This window comes from Odocoileus virginianus, chromosome 11 (assembly GCF_023699985.2).
Source record: "Odocoileus virginianus isolate 20LAN1187 ecotype Illinois chromosome 11, Ovbor_1.2, whole genome shotgun sequence".
NCBI classification, from domain to species: domain Eukaryota; kingdom Metazoa; phylum Chordata; class Mammalia; order Artiodactyla; family Cervidae; genus Odocoileus; species Odocoileus virginianus.
The window spans coordinates 41,660,778-41,681,749 of NC_069684.1; the positions used below are offsets into that span (position 1 = coordinate 41,660,778).

The 20,972-nt window shown below is 40.1% G+C and overlaps 2 protein-coding genes across 4 annotated transcripts in view; one reads left to right on the top strand and one right to left on the bottom strand.

Annotated features, from left to right (window-relative positions):
• The window catches only part of SCYL3 (SCY1 like pseudokinase 3), a 38,966-nt gene extending 23,616 nt beyond the window's left edge, over nt 1-15,350 (top strand). For both annotated transcript variants that reach the window (XM_020874131.2, XM_020874132.2), the window contains exons 9-14: nt 1,350-1,489; nt 2,137-2,321; nt 10,168-10,339; nt 12,650-12,808; nt 13,612-14,285; nt 14,646-15,350. In XM_020874131.2, the coding sequence (XP_020729790.2) occupies nt 1,350-1,489; nt 2,137-2,321; nt 10,168-10,339; nt 12,650-12,808; nt 13,612-14,285; nt 14,646-14,705 (1,390 nt within the window). In that variant the 3' untranslated portion in view covers nt 14,706-15,350. The remainder of the gene's footprint in view (nt 1-1,349; nt 1,490-2,136; nt 2,322-10,167; nt 10,340-12,649; nt 12,809-13,611; nt 14,286-14,645) is intronic.
• The window catches only part of FIRRM (FIGNL1 interacting regulator of recombination and mitosis), a 49,482-nt gene continuing 42,909 nt past the window's right edge, over nt 14,400-20,972 (bottom strand). Inside the window, exons 20-25 of one of the 2 annotated variants that reach the window (XM_020874129.2) lie at nt 20,103-20,216; nt 18,413-18,517; nt 17,717-17,797; nt 16,745-16,864; nt 15,457-15,683; nt 14,400-15,018 (exon numbers count right to left, since the gene is read on the bottom strand). In XM_020874129.2, coding sequence (XP_020729788.2) covers nt 15,495-15,683; nt 16,745-16,864; nt 17,717-17,797; nt 18,413-18,517; nt 20,103-20,216 — 609 coding nt within the window. In that variant the 3' untranslated portion in view covers nt 14,400-15,018; nt 15,457-15,494. Of the gene's footprint in view, nt 15,019-15,456; nt 15,684-16,744; nt 16,865-17,716; nt 17,798-18,412; nt 18,518-20,102; nt 20,217-20,972 lie in introns of those variants that run through there. The other variant, XR_011490371.1, reaches the window with a different exon arrangement.

A 20,972-nucleotide genomic window follows, 5' to 3' on the forward strand; every position in this document is an offset into this window, starting at 1 on the left:
GCCTGTAGTCATTGACATTTTCCCAGAGAAAGTGGGTAGCATGAAAAGGACTTGGGGCACCCAGTTTGTCAGGGGGCTGGTGGGGAGGGAGTGGCTGATAAGTGAGGCAGAAGCAGTGGTTAGGGGAGATTCAGAGAGAAACAGGAGGGCTGGTATGCCAAACAGTAGAGATTTTGAGAAAGAGAGGAACCGCTTTGCCATCAAGAGAGCTTTTGTAACCTTGTCTTAGAAAAAGCCGTTTCAGCAGAGAGAATCAAACTGCTGTGAATTGAGATGTGAGCAGAAGGTGAAAACATGGACTGTGGGTAAAACCTCCTGAAAAGCTTGGAGGAGAGGAACATGGAATTGCTACTGAGTTGCTAAGGGAGTCAAGTACAGCTGTTTTTAAGGCTGGAAAAGATGGGAGCATGTCTTTGGACTCACAGAATGGAGCTGGTGGGTGAGTGAGAGAGGAACTGAAGCCCACCCTGTGCTGGGGGGCTGTTGGCCTGTGGCCCTGGGGCAGAAGGGAGTGTTGGGGAATGCCCCTGTGAGGATGGCCCTAAGTAAGAGGAATCCCTTACATCCTTGGTACCTGGCAAAGAGGTGGGAGTTTTTCTGGCCATGGGCCCGTTTGTGGATGGTGGCCGAGGGGCCTGAAGAAGGTAAAGCTGGGTATGGTCTGTTCCCTGATCAGGCAGGAGACAAGGCACTTGCTTAGGGTGATTGAACGGTGGCACACTATTACTGCTAATACGTGATGTCTGTGGCTTTCTTAAAGTGCTTGTACTTAGCTGCTTCTACCAAAAGCCAGCGTTTTGTTTACCGTAGAAACTTTAAGTAATGTGATATCCTGTGTGTTTTAAAATGGGCTTCCTTGGTGGCTCAGTCAGTGAAGAATCTGCCTGCAATGCTGGAGACCCGGGTTCAATCCCTGGATGGGGAAGATCCCCTGGAGAAGGAAATGGCAACCCACTCCAGTATTCTTGCCTGGAGAAGTCCATGAACTGAGGAGCCTAGTGGGCTACAGTCCATGGGGGTCACAATGACTGAGCGACTAAGCACACACATGTGTTTTAAATTTGAGAAAGTACCTTTTATTGACTAAAAAGACTCTGGCTTATTAGGGGGGAAAGAGGACACTCTTGCTATTATTAATGAGGGGAAATTTGTTGAAAAAACTTTCCTAGCTTGGATTGGAGGTTGTATATGTACTGACTAGCTGGCATTGTCTCACACCTGTGTTTTCTTAAATATCTGGGAACCTGTTCAGTTCCCCTAGCCACATTTCAGATGCATCACTTCGATGATGTGGGCTGAGGCTGCAAAAAGCTGCTGCAGTGTCCCAAGTGTTCCTTCTTTGCCCCTAGATTCCTGCTGGACAGAGTCAGCTGCCTGTCAGAGGAATTAATAGCCTCACGGTTGGTGCCTCTTCTGCTTAACCAGCTGGTGTTTGCAGAGCCAGTAGCTGTTAAGAGTTTTCTTCCTTATCTCCTCGGCCCTAAAAAAGGTGAATTTTTTCCCAAAGTGTTCTTGGTAATTACGGGGTTTGGGAATTATTTGTCCCCATTTAAACAGTGCGTGGTTACTGTGTGGTGATCTGAATGACCTGGGGAGCTTTTTCTAAATTTGTCTGTGCCTGGCCCCCTAGGTCTGGGACAGAGCGAGGACAGGTGAATACATATTTTCAAAGGTCCCCAAATGGTTCTGATGCCTGTCTCTGTTGAAGGACCTTCCTTAACTGCTCGGAAGAGAGGACGAGCTCCTGTTGTAGCATTTAACACTTCCTGGCTTTGCAGGAAAAACTGCAACAATAATATCAGTTGAATCTAGTATATGAAATTTCTCCTTGATTAGACATGAATGTATTCATACAGAGAGCTATCCACTCAGAATTATATTAACACATAAGGTTTCTTTGCAGTACATTAAGTACGATAAGAGTGTTTCAGAAACACTCCTACAAGGTGGAGTATACTGAAGACAGTTAAGCGTTGAGTAATATGGGGTCAAAGAAGCACTTGCCTTTGGTTCAGGACATAAGAATTTCGAAGAGTACTTAGGATTGTGTGAAGTTCCAGGCTCAGTTTATGCACTGGGCTTCCTGCTCCTTTCACTGAAATGATGATTTTTTTTCCCTGTCTGACCTGGGGGAAGACAACACGCAGGGAGAAACGCCCTGCCTGCTCTCGCCGGCCCTGTTCCAGGCGCGGGTGATCCCGGTGCTGCTGCGGCTCTTCGAGGTGCACGAGGAGCACGTGCGGGTGGTGCTGCTGTCCCACCTGGAGGCCTACGTGGGGCACTTCACGCAGGAGCAGCTGAAGAAGGTCGTCCTGCCCCAGGTAGGCGGGCGCCTCAGCGGGCGGGCGGGCGCGCAGGGTCAGCCGGGGAGGTGGCCCGGAAGGAAGGGGGCTCGGGGGCATTTGGTAAGAGCTGAGAAGGCCTGAGACAGCGTTTCAGTGTGAAAGCCTCCTGGAACCCAAAGGGCGGACACAAAAACCACATTTCCAGGCCAGTCACACAGGCAAAGCAGTTAAACCAGCATATTTAGTCTTCACTTCTTTATAACCGGAAACCTGTGATTCTGCTTGCTAATTCTTTGGAGGGAAACTAACAAGATTCGTTTGTGGGATGCTCTGTGAAGAGAAACTGCACATGTCATAATTAACTTACTATAAAATAATTAGATTACAGCTGAGACGAAAGGACATGGTTCCTGTCCGTGGTTTTTAGCTCGATCCACCACCAGGGCTCCTGTTACCTTTGCCCACTCTGGGCCTCCGGGTTTGTATTGGTTTCCTGTGGCAGAACAAATTGCTACAAACTGCGTGGCTTAAACAATAGAAATCTATTCTCTTGTGATTCTGGAGGCCAGAAATCCCCAATCAGGGTGTCCACCAGGCCCCCTCTGAAGGCGCTGTGGGAGAGTCCTTCCTTGCCCTCCTCCCAGCTTCTGGTAGCCCTTTGGTGTTTCTTGGCTTGTCGCTTTGTTTCTTCAGTTTCTGCTTTTGTTGGCACATGGCCTTCTTATAAGGACACTGGTCATTGGATTTAAGGTCCACTGTAACACAGTATGACCTCATTTAAGGTCACGTTTCTGGGAGACACTGTTCAACTCACTATGAGATTTGGAAAGATTTTGCCTGTTTTTCTATGAGATTAATTTATTTAAAGATGATAAGGCCTGGTTTTAGGCCAGTTCTTGTGCTTAAGTACTGGGGCCATAGAGGTGTGTAACACACTCCCTGCTTTCAAGAAGTGAGAAGATGGGAGATGATGAATATTTGTTATCTGTGTAGCAAACCGTCCCAAAACTGCTTAGTATCTTAACACGGCAGTCATTTGGCGTATTTACTTCCTGATTTATTTGGCTGCGTTGGGTCTCAGTTGCAGCACGAGGGCGCTGTAGTTGTGGTGTGCACTCGGTTGCCCCACGGCATGTGCAATCTTAGTTCTCCAACCAGAGGTCAAACCTGTGTCCCCTGCATTGCACAGCGGATTCTTAATCACTGGACCACCAGGGAAGTCCCATGACACTTCATTAATTCTCATAATTCTTTGGATTCATTGAGCTCAGCTTGGGGTTCTGTTGTTCCACATGTCAGTGGAGGCAGCAGTCATCTGCACCTCAGAGGGGAGGGCGGAAAAGCCAGGCTTACCTGGGGCACTCTCTCCACAAAGTCTCTGGACATCTCAGGGCCCGTGTTCCCCCATGTGACATCTCCACATGATTTCCCTAGCAGGGTTGGTGGACATCTTACATGGCTGCCCAAGGTGACCACAAGAGCCCAAGCAGCCTTCCTAAGGCATAGATTGGGAACTGACCATATCTCTTCAGTCACATTCTCTTGATTGGAGTGAGTCACATAAGTCAGGCTAGGTTCACGGTGGGGTGGGTTTATACAAGGCCAAGGATACTGGGGGTGTGGTTCACTGGGGGCTGGCTTTACAGCCTAGTTACTCTAGCATAGGACTTTGTGTTTACATCTGTAGCAATAGTTGTCACTCTACCTGCAGTTGTTTTGTGTCTGAGAATGTAGAAGAGGAATGAAGCACTCTTAACTCTGAAACAGAGGTCCTGTCATAGGTCTCAGAATTGGCACTGAGCTGAGATCAGTATTAGGTTTTTGGAAAAGTAATAGTGCTTTCAGACTCTGAATTTTAAATCATTGTAACTAGGCTCAAACACATCTATATTAATAAAAATAGGAACGTTACAGTCAACAGATTTTTGCCAGTAAGAAATAAGTTTGTTAATTCCTGTAGCAAAAAAAATCTGTGCTTCAGGATTCAGCGAACTCTTGGAAAGCATTTTATGCGTCCTGCTGGTTGGGGAAACGTTTTCTCTGCAAAAAGGTTGCCGAGGTGCTTGAAGAATGCTAGTCGGTTGGTGAGAGGTCAGGTGAGGCAAAACTTTGTGGTCCAGTTCATTCAGCTCTAGAAGCGTTGATTGTATGTGTGGTTGAGCATTGTTGCAGAGAATTGGGCCCAGTCTGTTGACCGGTGCCAGCTGCAGGTGTTGTTTTCATTGCACCTTATCAGTTTGCTGAGCATACTTCTCAGATTTTGATTTTTGCTGGGATTCAGAAAGCTGTAGTGGGTCAGGCTAGCAGCAGACCACCAAACAGTAACCATGACCCCTTTTTTGATGTAACTTTGACTTTGGGAAGTGTTTTGGAGCTTCTACTCAGTCCAGCCACTGAGCTGGTCTTCTCTGGTTGGCCTGTAAAATCCACTTTACGTTGCACATCACAGTCCAATTGAGAAATGATTCATTGTTGTTGGATGGGATAAGAGAAGATAGCACTTCAAAATGACAATTTTTTTGATTTTCGGTCAGCTCATGAGGCACCCATTTATCAAGCTTTTTCACCTTTCCAATTTGCTTCAAATGCCGAAGGACTGTAGATTGACTGACGTTGAGTTCTTGGGCAACTTGTGTAGTTGTAAGAGGATCGCCTTCAATGATGCTCTCAGTTCATTGTTGTCAACTTCCTATGGGTGGCCACTATGCTCCTCATCATCAAGACTCGTCTCCTGTACAGAACTTCTTGAACCACCACTGCACTGTACATTTGTTAGCAGTTCCTGGGCCAAATGCATTTGTTGATGTTGCGAGTTGTCTCTTGCTTCTTGACCCGTTTTGAACTCAAATAAGAAAATCGCTCAAATTTGCTTTTGTGTCTAACATCATTTCCATAGTCTAAAATACATATAAAAAACAAGTAATAATAATTAGCAAAAAAAATAAAGCAAGAAATGTACTTCAAAATGATGTGTGAGGGGGGACCGGGATGGGGAATACATGTAAATCCATGGCTAATTCATTTCAATGTATGACAAAAACCACTGCAATGTTGTAAAGTAATTAGCCTCCAACAAATAAAAATAAATGGAAGAGAAAAAAAAAATGATGTGTGACATAACCACATTTATTTAAGAATATATTCCAGTATCAAATGGAAAAGTTCAACAGTGCAAACCTGTGATTACTTTTGCACCAGCCTGTTAACAAATAGATAATCAGCACGTGAAAAGCAATGAAAACTCTCAGTGGAGTTACTTGCCCTGTAGAGGAGTAACTTAGCTGATTTCTAATGTTCACTTAGGTGGCAGTATGCAAGATGGACTATAGCAAGGAGGCTCAGTGAGGACATTATTAGAATAGTCCTGCTAAGAGATGCCAAGGACTGGGGGAAACGTGGTGGCAGTGGTTAAGGGTAGCTGGGGGAGGACTCAGTTTTTCACTAGATGGGAGAGTTTTGAGGGTGACTGTTGGGTTTTTGGCTCAGGTGGTTTCTTACGATTACCATAATTAGCTGACAATTCTAACCATGATTTAGTTTACATGTACAGCTGTGTTTTGAGACAGTACCTTGTTTGTTAGCATTGGACCTGATACTTCTTTATTGAGTCCTGTTGGAAACCTTTATCTTAGGTAAATGAGGAAACTGGACCAGAAAAATGAAACGATTAATTGGCTAAGTCATATTGAGAATTCCCAGCAGAGACTGAACCAGAACCCAGGATTCCTGAACCCGTGATGCCCTCTCTACCAGGCAGTCCGGTCATCCTGGCCTTGTGTCTGACTGGTGCAGACGCTTTGCCTCTGTCTTTCTTCTATACGTGTTTGGCAATTCAGAGCAAAACCTTTCCTGATAGTTCCATGTGAATGTCTTAATCAAAGTTCTTCTGGTTGCAAGTAACTGAAACCCACTTAAATGGGCTAAAGCCCAAAAGAGAGACTTTAATCAAAGGATGTCAGTCTACCTAAGAGGGAAATCAAGTGCAGCTGGGACTCAGCCATATGGTCTTCATTCCTTTCCTTTCTCTTTACATCCATTCACGTTTGACTTTTGAAGACCAGCTTTTGTTATTTGGTATACAGGTGGCCAAGCATAGTTGCCCCGTAGTTTCCAAGTTTACTGTCCTCCTTTTAAGCAAACCAGAGATAACCAGTTTCTCTAAATTCCAGTTTTTATTACTGGGAAAGAGATCATAATTGGCTCAGTTTGGGATAGGTGTTATATGCATCAGATATAAAGAAAGTTTTCACAGTCCTGTTCTTGTGTATTAAGCTAAGAGGTGAAGGACACAGCTCTTAGTGACCAAGATGAGTGTTTCCCTGAAGAACACTGCCTGTCCATGAACTGTTTGTTATGGTTCTGCCGCATTGAGCTGAGTACAGATACGGAAAATTAACATTTAAAATCTTTTTTTTTAACTGAAGTACATTATGGACATGTAGTTTCAGGAATACAGGAAAATGATTTGATATATGTATATATTGCAGATGATCACAATAAGCTTAGTTACCATGTGTCACCATACAGTTATGAAATTTCTCATGATGAAACTTTAAAAAATATCCTTTGTGACTTTGAAATACGCAATACAGTATTACAACCTATAGTCACTATGCTGTACATTATATCTCCATGACCTTTTTATTTCATAATGTAGTATATACCTCTTGACCCATTTTATTTCCTCTCTACCTGCTCACTTCCACCTGGCAACCACTAATCTGTTCTCTGTATCTGTGTTGTGTTTTGTTTGTCCTCTACCCCACCTTCCCCACCACACACACACACATATAAGTGAGCGTTTGTCTTTCTGTGTCTCATTTATTCCTCTTAGCATAGCATAATGCCCTCCAGGTCCATCCATGTTGTTGCAAATGGCAAGACTTTATTCTTTTTGTATGGCTGAATAATCTTCCTGTATGCATATTACATTTTCTTTATCCATTCATTCATCAATAGATACTTGGATGTAAATAATCCAGCAGTGAATATGGGAGTGCATATGCCTTTTTGAGTTAGTAAGGTTTTTCCTCAAATAAACACCCAGAAGTAGAATCACTGGATGGTATGGTCATCCCATTTTTAATTTGATGAATCTCTATACTGTTTGCCATAGTGGCCGTACCCATTATGAAAATTCCCACCAGCAGCACACAAGGGTTCCCTTTGCTCCACATCCTCACCATCCCTTGATTCTTGTCTTCTTGATAATAGTCTTTCTAACAGGTATGCAGTGCTATCTCATTGTGGTTTTGATTTGTATTTCTCTGATGTTTAGTGATGCGCAGAAGCTGTTTAGTTTGATGTAGTCCCACTTCTGTGTTTTGGATTTTGTAACCTTTGCTTTTGGTGTCAGATCCGAAACTCATCACCAAGGCTGGTGTCAAAAAGCTTACTGCCTGTATTTTTTTCTAGAAGTTCTGTTATTTCAGGTCTTACATTTACGTCCTTAATCCATTTTAAATTAATGTGTTATAAAACAGTTGTCCAGTTTTCTCAACACTTTATTGAAATAGACTGTCCTTTCTGCATTGTGTATTCTTGGCTATTTCTGTCATAAATTAACTGACCATATATGTACAGGTTTATTTCTAGGCTGTTTTGTTCCACTGACCTATGTGTCTGTTTTATGCCAATGCTATACTATTTTACTGTAGCTTTGTAATATGGTTTGAAATCAAGGAGCGTGAGGCTTCCAGCTTTGTTCTTCTTTCTGAAGGTTGCTTTGGCTATTCAGTCTTTTGTGGTTTCATACAAATTTTAGGATTGTTTATTCTAGTTCTGTGAATAATGTCATTGGAATTTTGATAGGGGTTGCATTGGGTCTGTAGATTGCTTAGGGAACTATGGGCAGTTTATTAACAACATTAATTCTTCCAATCCATGACACAGAATATCTTTCCATTTATTTATGTCTTCTTCGGTGTCTTTCATCAGTGTCCTGTAGTTTTCAGTGCAGAGGTCTTCCACTTCCTTGGTTAAATTTATTTCTATGTATTTTCTTTGATGCAACTGTAAATGGGATTTTTTTTCTTTTTCTGACAGTCCATTATTAGTGTATAGAAATGCTACAGATTTCTGTATATTGTGTATAGTTTACAATACTTCTTATTTTCTGGTTTAAATGTCTTCACCCCCCCACCCCCCTTGCTTAATTGCTGTGGCTAGGGTTTTCCAACACTGTGTTGGCAACAGTAGGCATCCTTGATTTGTTCCTCATGTCAGAGGGAAGACTTTAGGCTTTTCAGTGTAATGTTAAGTGTAGGCTTGTCGTATATGGCCTTTATTATATTGAGGTATGTTTCCTCTATATCCAGTTTGTTGAGTTTTTATCATAAATAGATGTTGAATTTTTTCAGATACTTTTTGTGTTCATTGAGATGATCATATGATTTTTATCCTTCATTTTGTCAATGTAGTGTATTACATTGATGTGTGGATGTTCCACCATCCTGGCATCACTAGAAAAAAATTCCACTTGATTGTGGTATCTGATCCTTTTAATGTATTGTTGAATTTGTTTTCTAATTTTGTTGAGGATTTTGGCATCTTACATTCATCAGGGATATACAGTTCAGTTCAGTTGCACAGTCATGTCCGACTCTTCAGGACCCCATGGACTGCAGCACACCAGGCTTCCCTGTCCATCACTAACTCCCAGAGCTTGCTCAAACTCATGTCCATCGAGTTGGTGATGCCATCCAGCCATCTCATCCTCTGTCGTCCCCTTCTCTTCCCACCTTCAATCTTTTCCAGCATCAGGGTCTTTTCCAGTGAGTCAGTTCTTTGAATTAGGTGGCCAAAAGTATTGGAGCTTCAGCTTCAGCATCAGTCCTTCCAATGAATATTCAGGACTGATTTCCCTTATGGATTGGTTGGATCTCCTTGCAGTCCACAGGACTCTCAAGAGTCTTCTCCAACACCACAGTTCAAAAGCATCAATTCTAAAGCACTCAGCTTTCGTTATAGTCTAACTCTCACATCCATACATGACTACTGGAAAAACCATAGCTTTGACTAGACAGACCTTTGTTGGCAAAGTAATGTCTCTGCTTTTTAATATGCTGTCTAGGTTGGTCATAGCTTTTTTCCCAAGGAGCAAGCATCTTTTAATTTCATGGCTGTAGTCAATATCTGCAGTGATTTTGGAGCCCCCCTCCAAAACTTGGTTTAAAGTTTATTTTGTCTTGTCTAAGTATAGCTTCCCTAGATTTCTTTTGGTTTTCATTTGCATGAAACATCTTTTTCTGTTCCTTCACTTTCAATCTATGTATGTCCTTACATGAGAAGTCTCTTATGGTGTCATACAGATGAGTCTTGTTTTTTTTTTTTAATCCATTCAGCAACTCTGTCTTTTGGTTGGAGTATTCAGATTTGCCAAGAACTTGGGGAAATGTCTACAGCCTTACCACTCTGAATGCATCCATCTCATCTGAGCTCAGATGCTAGGCAGGGTCGGGCCTGGTTTTACTGGAATGGGAGACCACCTGGGAATACTTGGTGCTGTAGACTTGAAAGGGCTGAGCCACAGGAGGACTCTGTGGCAGTGGCCTGGAGGCAAGAGCCGACAGGCATCATGATCTAAAAACTTTTATAGCAACTTAACAGAGTAACCTTATTTCTAATACATTTCTCATGTATGTATTTGACTTCATTTTTATTGTATCTTCAAAAAAGTATCAGGGTGTGCTGGATTGGGAAGGGAAAATATTGGTCCTTGACCACAAATATGTAGAGAGCTACGACCTAGAACACATCTAAGAAATGAAGTTCACTTGAACAAACACAGTCTGATTCAGCTCAACTACTTGTTGGGGTTGGGGGGAAAGGGAGAAGAGACAGGCAATATGGTTGTGTAACTTACTACCCAATTTACTCCTAGGTTTTACTGGGCCTGCGTGATACCAGCGACTCCATCGTGGCCATTACTCTTCACAGCCTGGCAGTGTTGGTCTCACTACTTGGACCAGAGGTGGTTGTGGGAGGAGAGAGAACCAAGATCTTCAAACGCACTGCCCCAAGCTTTACTAAAACTGTGGACCTTTCCCCAGAAGGTAAGAGTGATTAAAAGGTCCAGTGTTATTGTTTTATTAGATTTTAAACATTATACAAGTAACACAGATAGATTATATTCAAATGATACATGAATTAAAAGGAAAAAGTTAATTTCCCTTTCACCTCCTTCTGGGGCATCTAAGGTAACCAATTTTAATGGTTTAATGGGAATTCTTTCATCCTTTTTGCAAGCCCACAAAGACACAAATGTATTTTAACACACACACATAGGATTTTAAAAAAAATACTATGCACAGTTCCACAACTTGATTTTTTTCATGTAACAACTTATCAGGGACCTGTCTCCAGGTCAATACATAACTACCTAATAATTTGTTTTATTGATAGTTGCCTAATATTTCATTGACTATAATTCACTCAGTGACCTCCCTCCCTGTTGATGGCTGTTGCACTCCTTTCTGAATTTCTTACTGAGTCAAAGAATATATAGAATATTTTACATCTTAACAGTTTCAGTTTCGAAAAAGGCTGGAGCAGGTCTTAGTAATACCAAATGTTTTAAGTTCTTTTGATTTTGATGGCCTGTTAGGTGACAAGCTATTCATTTTTAGTTACTGAAGGAAATCAAGAGAAAAAAATCCTTAATTCTGATGTTCCCATTGAAATATTACCTGGGAAGTAGCAGCAATTTCTGGTCTTTATAGGCTATAGAAGTCAAGAATAAGAATTTTGTATTGACGGCACCATTGCTTCTTTGCTCCTTTGTATAATCCTGAAGGATGATGGCCATGTTATAAAGCTCTAAGTCTGATTCAGTTCTCAGTGATAGTGAGTAGAGAGCATGGAAACAGTTATTAGTAATAAAGAACTGCCAGACTTTTCTCTAATTTTGCTGCCAAGAGGATTTTTAAAGCAACATTGACTTCCTCAGTGCTCCTGAGTCAGTGTTAGAGAGACTCTGAGGAGCCTGAAGAGGGTGATGTACAAACTGTCGCCACCTCTTCAGCCATGAGACATGTACACCAAACTGAGTGAGGTCTCTTGCTAGCAGTTTTTCTTTTAGCAGAGCACACAACGAGCAGGTGACGGGTTTGTATTTTCATACTGGAGGAATTTCTGGCCAGAGGAGAGGATATGCATAGTTGTGAGGAAAGGTTTAGGGGTCAGTCTCTAGGGACAACTTTACATGTTGAATTAACAAAAGTCCCCACTCCCAACGACTTTATTTATTGGATGGGGTTTTCTGGTTCTAGATATTTTACATTTGGATCACTCTGTAATCTAAATAGGAAACAGAAAAGGGCACCAAAGCATCAATAGCAGATAAGTTTTTATTAAAATAGATTTTCCTGAAAACTTTAATCCCACTGACTTGCCATGTTAGACTCTTCATCCAGGATGGCTGAGACCCTGGTGGCAGCTTGTATTCCAGATTTATGGTAGAGAGGCCCTTGTCCTATAGGACAGAGGGGCTGCTGGAAGAGGGGTGTGTGTAAAAGAGGTACTCTTTTTTTTTTTCCTTCTGTTCTTATAGTTTGCCTGCATGATCAGACTTATGAAGGCTGATACTAGGGTTTATGAAAAACATACCTGAGGGAAATAAGTCTGCATGAACAGAGTTAGGGAAGACATGTAGAGAAGGAGACAATTTATATGAAAAATTAGTAGGTTTCAGCCGGGAGGACGGTGGCAGAAATAAGCAAGAGGGTGGTGGACTTGCACAGATCAGACTGGGATGAGGAGGGGAGGTGTGGCCTATGATGACTCAGCCCAGACCACCCCCTCATTTTCCTAAGGCAGGCAAAGTAATCAACAATTTTGCTAGGATCCTTTTGACTACTACTCATTCTTGAATATGAACTTTCTAAAAGGTGCTAAAGACTACATTTTCTTAAAACATTTTTCTTTTTCCAGTTGGGAGTTAAATAAATAAAATAAATAACATTATTTTAAACATTTTAAAGTGTACAGTTTTGTGGCATTAAGTACATTCATATTCGTGTGCTTGTACTCTTTATTCTTAAAAGGAAAGTAGAATCAAGTACAGTTTTAAATCACCACTGAGATGTTTTTAAACAAGGCTGTTAACTTTTATAACTAGGTATCTTAAAGGTTTTCTCTCTCTATTCCAAATGCTTACCTAATGCTTGAATCCTTGGTTTCCCACCAGGTGGACACTTCCATAGTAGGTGTGTCTCTCCAAATATTTGGAGATGTCCTCTCCCAGCAAGTTATCTTTTATCTGCGTTTAATATACCCCCCTCCTCTTAACTGTCGCTCACCTAACGTGATAGGAAAAGAAGCAATTTACTACTCTTTCATTTTTTGGAGTTTTTATTCATCTTCAGATTCTCCTGTGCATGTCACCTGCAGCCAGCGCAGTCAGAGCTTGCCAATCTTGAAGAACCCCTCCCCTGGCATGTTCCCTAAATGTTTTTCTGACAATGTGCCCATCAACAGCAAGAAGCACATACCACAAGATTACTACAGTACTCTTCTACAGACAGGTAGATTTATTAAATTTATATAGCTGTTCCACTGCTTGGTGAATGTTTTCCTGAGTAATTAAAATTCTGAAACTAAAGGGCACTTTGGGATTGTTGAGACTTAATTCTCTTATTATTTACAATTATGTAGTCAGCTTGGGTGCATCTGTTTTCCCTGGACTATAGGGTAAATACTTGTCTTTTCTTCATAACTGGTGGAGACATTGCTTGAATTCTTTTTTGCACCAGATACTTCACTTTGGGGACTTTCTCCAAATTATATCAAAGTATGATAGTTCTGGAAGATGTTATCAGGTGTACCATGAAAGAGGAGTTCTGTGATTAAATAAGTTTTCGGAATTAAGCACACAGACCATACTACAAAGGACTTCATGACTTGACTATGCTTGTGAAAATCTATTTAGAATGAGGATATGTTAAAGTGAGCCGGCCTACTTGAGCATACACTTTCTCAAGGTGTACACAGTTAACATCTTGAGGGTATTAGTGCCTGGCTAGAACATTTTTGTATTTGTTATAGATAAATAGTATGTTTGAATATTAGTAAAGGATTAGGTGCTCCAGTTAATTGTTGCTTGGTATGTGCCCATCAAATGACATTTGTTTAACTTTTATCATAACTTAAGTATTTGTTTAACTTGTATCTTTGTTGGTTTATGTTCTGCTATCTCACAGTTCAGTGCACATGGGTTATTTCCAAGGAATTGAGTCTATACACTTCTTCAGTGTTAACTTTCTCCTAAATATATTGCATGTCTTAACCAACATTTTATAAGAATAACTCTTGTACATATCCCCCACAGGCGATCAATTTTCTCAGCCTATCAAATTTCCCATCAATGGCATCTCCAATGTGAAAATTACCTCAGGAGACAGTGGAAAGTTCCCATCAAGTTCTAAAAAATCTGAGGAGTGGCCTGACTGGAGCGAGCCTGAGGAGCCTGAGAACAAAACTGTCAACATAGAGGTTTGTCCGGCAGATCCCCACGCAGCTGCCCATTCCCCGCTCACTAACCTGAATGCGGAGGAGGAGCCTTGGGATGACTTTGAGCCCGGCAGCTTAGATACCGAAGTAAATCTGGAAGGTGGAATGATGGCCACAAGATCTGTTACCTCAGGGGAGCAAAAGGCCACTCCTGCTTTGCCTTCGAAATCAAGCCTACCCCAAAAGACCAGTCTTATACAAAGCAGGGATGACCCAGACCAAACCAAGCCACTGAAAGTGTTGTCACAAGAAAGGCGCCTTAAAGTTCCATCAGAACTGGGTTTAGGAGAGGAGTTTACCATTCAGGTAAAAAAGAAGCCAGTAAAAGACCCAGAGTTGGACTGGTTTGCTGATATGATCCCAGAAATTAAGCCTTCAGCTGCTATTCTTATTTTGCCTGAACTGAGGACAGAAACAGTGGTTCCCAACAAGGATAATGTCTCACCAGTGATGCACTTTTCCTCAAAATTTGCTGCAGCAGAAATTACTGAGGTGAGGATTATTAAATTATGTTACTACTTTACATATTTCCCTCACAGGCAGAAGCTATACTGTCCCATTTATATATATAAAAACAAAATACACTCTTTCCCAGTGAGAGAAGACTGATGTCCACAACTGGTTTATTAACATGATCAGAAAATGAACAAAATCAATTCCTGTCAATGGCATCTTTTCTTCCCCAGGAAAATGTATTAATAAATAGTCCTTGTGAAAGTTATTTTTTAATGCTGTGATTTTGTAATAGCAGAACCACAGAATTCACATTTCTGTTATAGTAGATTATTTTACTTAGTTTGAAGAAATGTATTTGTTGGGCCCCTTTTAAATCCCCGATCTCTCTCGTTGCAGGGAGAGTCTGCAGGCTGGGGGGAAGATGGTGAGCTGAACTGGGACGATAACAGCTGGTGACAGTGGCTGCAAGTCACTTTTCAGGAAAAAGGATTTCTTTAAAACAAACAAAAAAATCAAACTAATACCTCAGAAGCAGGCACTGCAGATGAGAAAGCCCCAAAGCATCCTGTTTTTCTCATGTCAGGAGCTCTTTTTCCAGTCTGCCAATGGAAGTGAAAGGAGACCTGGCTTGCTGGCGGAGAACCCTGGGCAGTGCAGAGGTTCACAGCCCTTCTCAGAGGAAGAGCCTGTGCATCTGACGGAGGCCAGTTTCTGTGAAGAGCAAGTGGCTGTGGAAAGGTGGAACTTACTGCTTTCTTCCAGAGCAATTCTGGAAGTAAAGAAAATAAATACAAAAATTCAGGCTGATTAGCTTAATTCTGTGCCATTTCTTTGTCAGAAGAGTAAACTCTATTATGGAATACAACTTATTGAAAAACTTTTAGCTATAAAGTATATAAATGATTTTAAATTGCTAAGGTTTCCTTAGGCAGCTTATTTATTTGTTTACAGAGGTACTATCTGAGTGAGTGGCCCTGTGGAGACCTGGGCAGTTACCGACTGTTCCACCTGTATTACCTTGTACCAAAGTCCTTAATGAGAAATATCCCCCACGATCCTGCTCTCTAAATGTCCAATAAATAAAGACTTATTTTCACTAAATTCAACTTCAGAAAAGTTTTATGTGTTAGACCATGCACAGATGTCAATATTTTCATTTACAAAATGTACTATAGAGTAACAAAAAAATCACATTCGACTCATTTACCTAGTTGACAAAGTGGTCCAGTCCACTAACTCCTCACTTTAGGGTACCTGACGTTTTAGCTTATCAATCCTTTCCTGAAGTGTCTCCATTTCCATCAGGAGCCAGTCTGGAGGAGGAGACTTCTGGAGTAATAATTCGATCGCCTCCAAGGCTGCTGTTGCTGCTTGCAGTGTTGACCTGTACTCATCTTCTGAGGGGAGGTCGTGACGGGCTCTTTTCACACAAGGCTGGCAAATGAGAAAAACATGTAATGCCACGATCCCTGTTCCAAATAGAACTTTCCTTTTGGACTAAAGCTTACAAGGACAAATTCTAAAACTGTAAAGTTTTATATGAAAATTTTATTCTAGTCATTGGTTCACAAGGGCAGGAGACCCCTACCCCCGCATTCATCTGGAGAGAGACACGAAGGCAGTGTTGATTTGCAACAGGGATTCAGGGTGCTACCACAACTGATGCTCAGGGTCCAAGGAAACGAAGAGGTGCTGCCTTGTCCACTGACTTCAGGTGAGTGTTATTTAGCCATATAATCTGTCCTTAAAAAAAAGCCCCAACTATGAATTTTTTAAAATGCCTTTTTTCATGCTAAGTTAATAATGATGCTTTCACTGCACCAGAAGGAGGATGAAAGGTTAGAGCCATACAGTTTTTAAAATCATTGTCTTCCTAAAGATGGTCATAATATATAAATTCTTTAGGGCTTATTTACACTACTGATATATTTAACTTTGTAGATTTAAGGCATAAAAGTTAACATGTCTTGAAAACCAGTTATTAGGTTTTTAAGAGTTGTAACATATTTACCATTATGGATTGCCATTCTAAATATACTATTAGTGCTCAAACAATTTTGAATATCCTTCAAAGTGTCAGATTTCTGCCTTTTGATAGATGTAATTTCTGGACTGTGATAAATGAGGCAAAGGATCACACTAAACATTTAAGAAGGTATGTGAATTAGTTTTCATCTGTGGTTCAGAAACTACTGCATTTGTAGCATCACTGATACAAAGACTTAACTTTTCCAAAGATTACTGCAAATAATTGAAAGTTATATTAAAGGTATATTCAGTATGATGTCTAAAACTTTTTAGAGTCCCACCTCTGTTCTATGTGTTGGCCTTCCAGAAAGAAGAAATGTGATTTTTAAAAGAGCAGCTACCATAAAACAATTTCACATGTCTATTCTGTATGAGGCAAAGAACCACGCTAGTTTCTGTTCTACTTTTATAAGTAATAAAGCAAATTTTTTATTAAAGCTTGATCCACACTGAAGAGCAGTCCATACCTGTAAAGATGACATCTTTGTTTCTTCTTGAGTAACTTTAGCAAAAGGCTCCCAGAAAGTCCCTTTTTCCTGTTTGATACGTTCCACTCTCGCAGCTGTAGTTTCATCTACAAACCCTGTCTGCCAGAGATCATGAAGAACCAAGTAAATACCAACATCAGTGTTCTCAACTCAATATCAAAATGGTGTGATGCTCAGAAACTGAAAAGACCTGTGTGTATTAAGTGCCGAATGTTTAACTACAAGGCCCAGCTTGTGAACTAAGCCAATTCTGGAAGTAAGTTGGACTCGTCTGAAAAATTATCCTCAGTGTGATTCGGGTAAAAATGTTTACAGTGTACACCTTCCCTACAGGAAAAAAAAAAAAAAAAAAGATCATCTGCTAGCCTTTACTGAATAGGGTGAGAAATTTTTAAAAGAAACATGTACACACACTTACTTACATCCAGCTTGTATGTAATATATGCATATATATATGAAAAAGAGACATAGCCCACTTCAGTGAGATATTCTTAAGAAAATTAAGTACTTAAGTATAATTACTTTATCATACTATTCTAAATTTGTGGTTTAACTGTTCTATTAGTGTTTCAGTTAACCTTTGACTTACATCCTACCACTGTCCCCATATAAGTTTCAAAGCTCACACAAATATGGGAGCCACTATTTGGAAAAGCCCTGATTGGATTATGGTGGTGAATATGACCCTCTTGGGCCTACAGTTCCACATGTGAGTCTAATGATGGTGAGTTACTGGTGCGGGATCCACATTCTTCATCTCTGGGCCTGGATGATCAATGCTGCAGTACCACAGACTACAGCCAGAGTGAACCAAGTGTTTCACTTCTGACCTGCAGTGAGGTCCCAACTGCCTAATAAGCTAACAGGATATTCAACCTGGCAATAATTTTTTAAAAAGTAACATGACAACAAAATTTGTACTGGTACTTGGATGCTATATAAATAAAATACCTTCTCCAAAAAGGATACAACTTTTTTCTTTGTTTCTTCAGAACTGAGACATTGTGGAACTATCTCTTCATGAGTTGTTCCCTATTAAAAGATTGATAAAACTAATTTCAGTACATTTTAATAACTTGCAAAAAGAAATACACAATTTTAAGAGCTACTTTAATTAAAAATGCAACTTTCAAAGAAAAATCGCTCAAAAAATAATAAGCTCATGGATATTTGAGACTGCAGAAGTATAAAGTTGTGAGCTGTAATGATTTCTGCCCAGTCATCCCAACATTTTTGGGCCCCATTAAGATGAAGGGCAGGATTACACAATAGCGGGTTAGAGTAAAAGCAGCCCAGGGCAGAGTCACCTTCTCTACAAAGCTGAGCTCACAGGTCTGTGTTCATCAACTTAGCTCCCATGAAAGGTGGAGATGAAATATATTATCATTCAACCCCAAATAGCATCTGAATTAGGACACCTGGTCTGAATACCTGTTCTGATCATTACTACTGAGGACCTTAGGAAAATCACTTCCCTTCTCTGGCCTTCATTTTTAGATCCTGTAAAACAGAAGGCTAGTAATATCACCTCCAGAAATTTTATGGCTAAGATACAAAAAGCAGCTTTATACATGTTTTTGAAATATTTTGCAAAATCAGAAAATGTTTTAGAGGTCACTGTGATAGACTGGCCTTCTAATTAATTACCTCAGCAAACTGAGTAAATGCCTCCAAGGAATGTTGTTCTAGTAGCCAATTCCTGTCAGTTAGCAGTGAGGCAAAAACAGAAGACAGGCTGGGCAGAATTCTGTCCTACAAAGAAAACCAAACCTTATTAGAGGAGAACCTCAGCAGAGTACATTTGTTATCAGTTTTCCATAATTCTGTCCCAGGGAACACAATAAAACATGTTAAATCGTGTCCCTCCTTTGCTCAAAGCCCCACCTGCCTTTGTGCTAGCTCTCCCATCAGAAGAGCTTCCAGCTGGGGGTGTTCGCTTCCCATTTCCCCTGTTCTGGAGATCCTTCCTCAGGTACCTGCCTGGTTTGGTCCCCCAGCATCAGGTGTTAACCGCATGTCACTACGGTGAGGATTCCAGTGACCAAGTCTGATTTCAGACTCTACTCCCACATAAACATTGTTTCTTCCCCTTCCCTTGCTTTATTTCTCTCCATAGCACTCACCACCAATTTAGTGCATTTCATATAAGCCCCACTTTAGTAGTCTGTTGCTTCTCAACAGGCCGAGGATATTTATTAGTTTGATTTACTGAATACTGAATCCTCAGGGATTAAAACAGCACCTGACATATAGCAAGAACTTAACTTTTTCTTGACTGAATAAATGAATCAATATCACATGGGTTAATGCCTCTCATATGCTGATGAATTCCCCCACATTTCTTCAGATCTTAACTTCACTCTGGGAATATGAAAGGTGATTTCTGCTTTTATTAAACATTTGTTCCATAGGTTTTGGGCCCATGAGGGTCCATGGCTATGCACTGATAAAGCAGAATTTCAGAATACATTTACATTCATTATATGCTAAAAAGATAGCTCAAATGCAAGTATCTTTGAATACTTCTATCCAGAGAGTTGAAAAGAAAACTGTCAAATCTACACTTACCTCAAGAAACACAACGTGATGAAAACCAACAGTATGGTATTGTCTACCTTTGAACAAGAGAGCCCTTTACAAACTTAACTAGTTCAAATTTTGGTTTCAAGGTTGGAATTATTTAACATGTACTAAGAAAACATTCATATTTTTGCCCCACTTACATAAAAAGTTATCAGCACTGAACTCTTCATAGTATGACCTGGAAGTAGGGGGAAAATGTCAACTGTCTAGAATTGTCTTGACCACAGTAACAAGGAAGGAAAACCTCAATTTAGGAGGAAGACTTCTTTTTGCTGTGAAGTAGTCTTAAGATTCAGTAGAAGTGTATCACCAGGCCTTTACAGTTTTATAAATAAATATTTGTCAACTATATGTACTTTGCAAAATTTTCAAAAATATCTTCTAAAAAATAGGTTCCCTTTAATGGATACAGAAACCAAGAGAATAACTAATAAATCACCCAATTTCCTCACTATACATTGTTCCCTAGAAGACATAAATATTTTCCTTCCTCAGGAACTCTGTATGCTAGAACCCAACTACCATAAATCTTACTGTAGCCAGTTCTATAAATTATTTGTATGTCAACATTTTTCTAAAAGTAAATGACTTGACATGAGTTCTACTAAGACAGTCACCCTCTCTTCACAAAAGTTTTTCTCCACTTTTCACTTGTCAGCAATCCACAGAATTCCAGAAATTAAAGCCTGAAAATCCTTCAGTAATTATTAGAGATTTTGTTAACATGGGAACAACAGGATTAAGAGAGTATTACCTGGATAGTCTGAGGTATAAAAAATTTTCCCAGAGAAGAGAGAAAATCCAGAAATGCCAGTCGAACATGGTCAGGAGGCTCTAATTTAAGTAGTGAAGTCTGCAAAGTTATGACCTGAAGATGCAAAGACCAAAGAATAGTTACAAGCAGTTATAAAACAAGTGCTTTGTAGAGACACGACTAAGATTTTGATGGGTATGCAGGACAGGAAACAAAACCAGACCCAGGACAGTCAAACATTCTACAAAGCCTGCACTTCACAGATGGAATCTGAATAAACAATAAAATCACTCATTCAGTTACTACCACAATATTAGCTTTATCAACCATTGAAATAAAAAATGAGAAATTCGTGTGTTTCTGAAAAACAATATGCCAGTGTTCTTCCTTTAAATCTTTAAAAATTATTTTGTATTTTAAATTCTAAAGGGAGAAATTCATTCTTTAAACATGGATTGGCAAACTTTCTGTAAAGGGCCAGATGGTAAATATTTTGGGCTTGTTCCTTGTTGCATACATACATATATATATTTTAACAAACCTTTAAAAATGTAAAATATCTTCCTTAGCGCTTATGCTGAAAACAGGAGATCAGAACCTAGTCAGGAGGTCAAAGTTTGCCTGGTGTAAAGGACACTGAGATAAGTCTTCTATGGAAGCAATGTCTCAATGAATAATTGACTTATGTTGAAATTTTAAAATGTTATTTGGATTTTTTAAAGGTAGGTACAATTACATCAAAAACTATCACTATCTTTCAAAAAAGAATCTTCAGAATAAACATTTGAGTCAATTATTTTACTATATTCTCTGTAAATACATATCTAGTAACTAAAAATATATCTAATTAGTAAACATTTTTTAATGCTA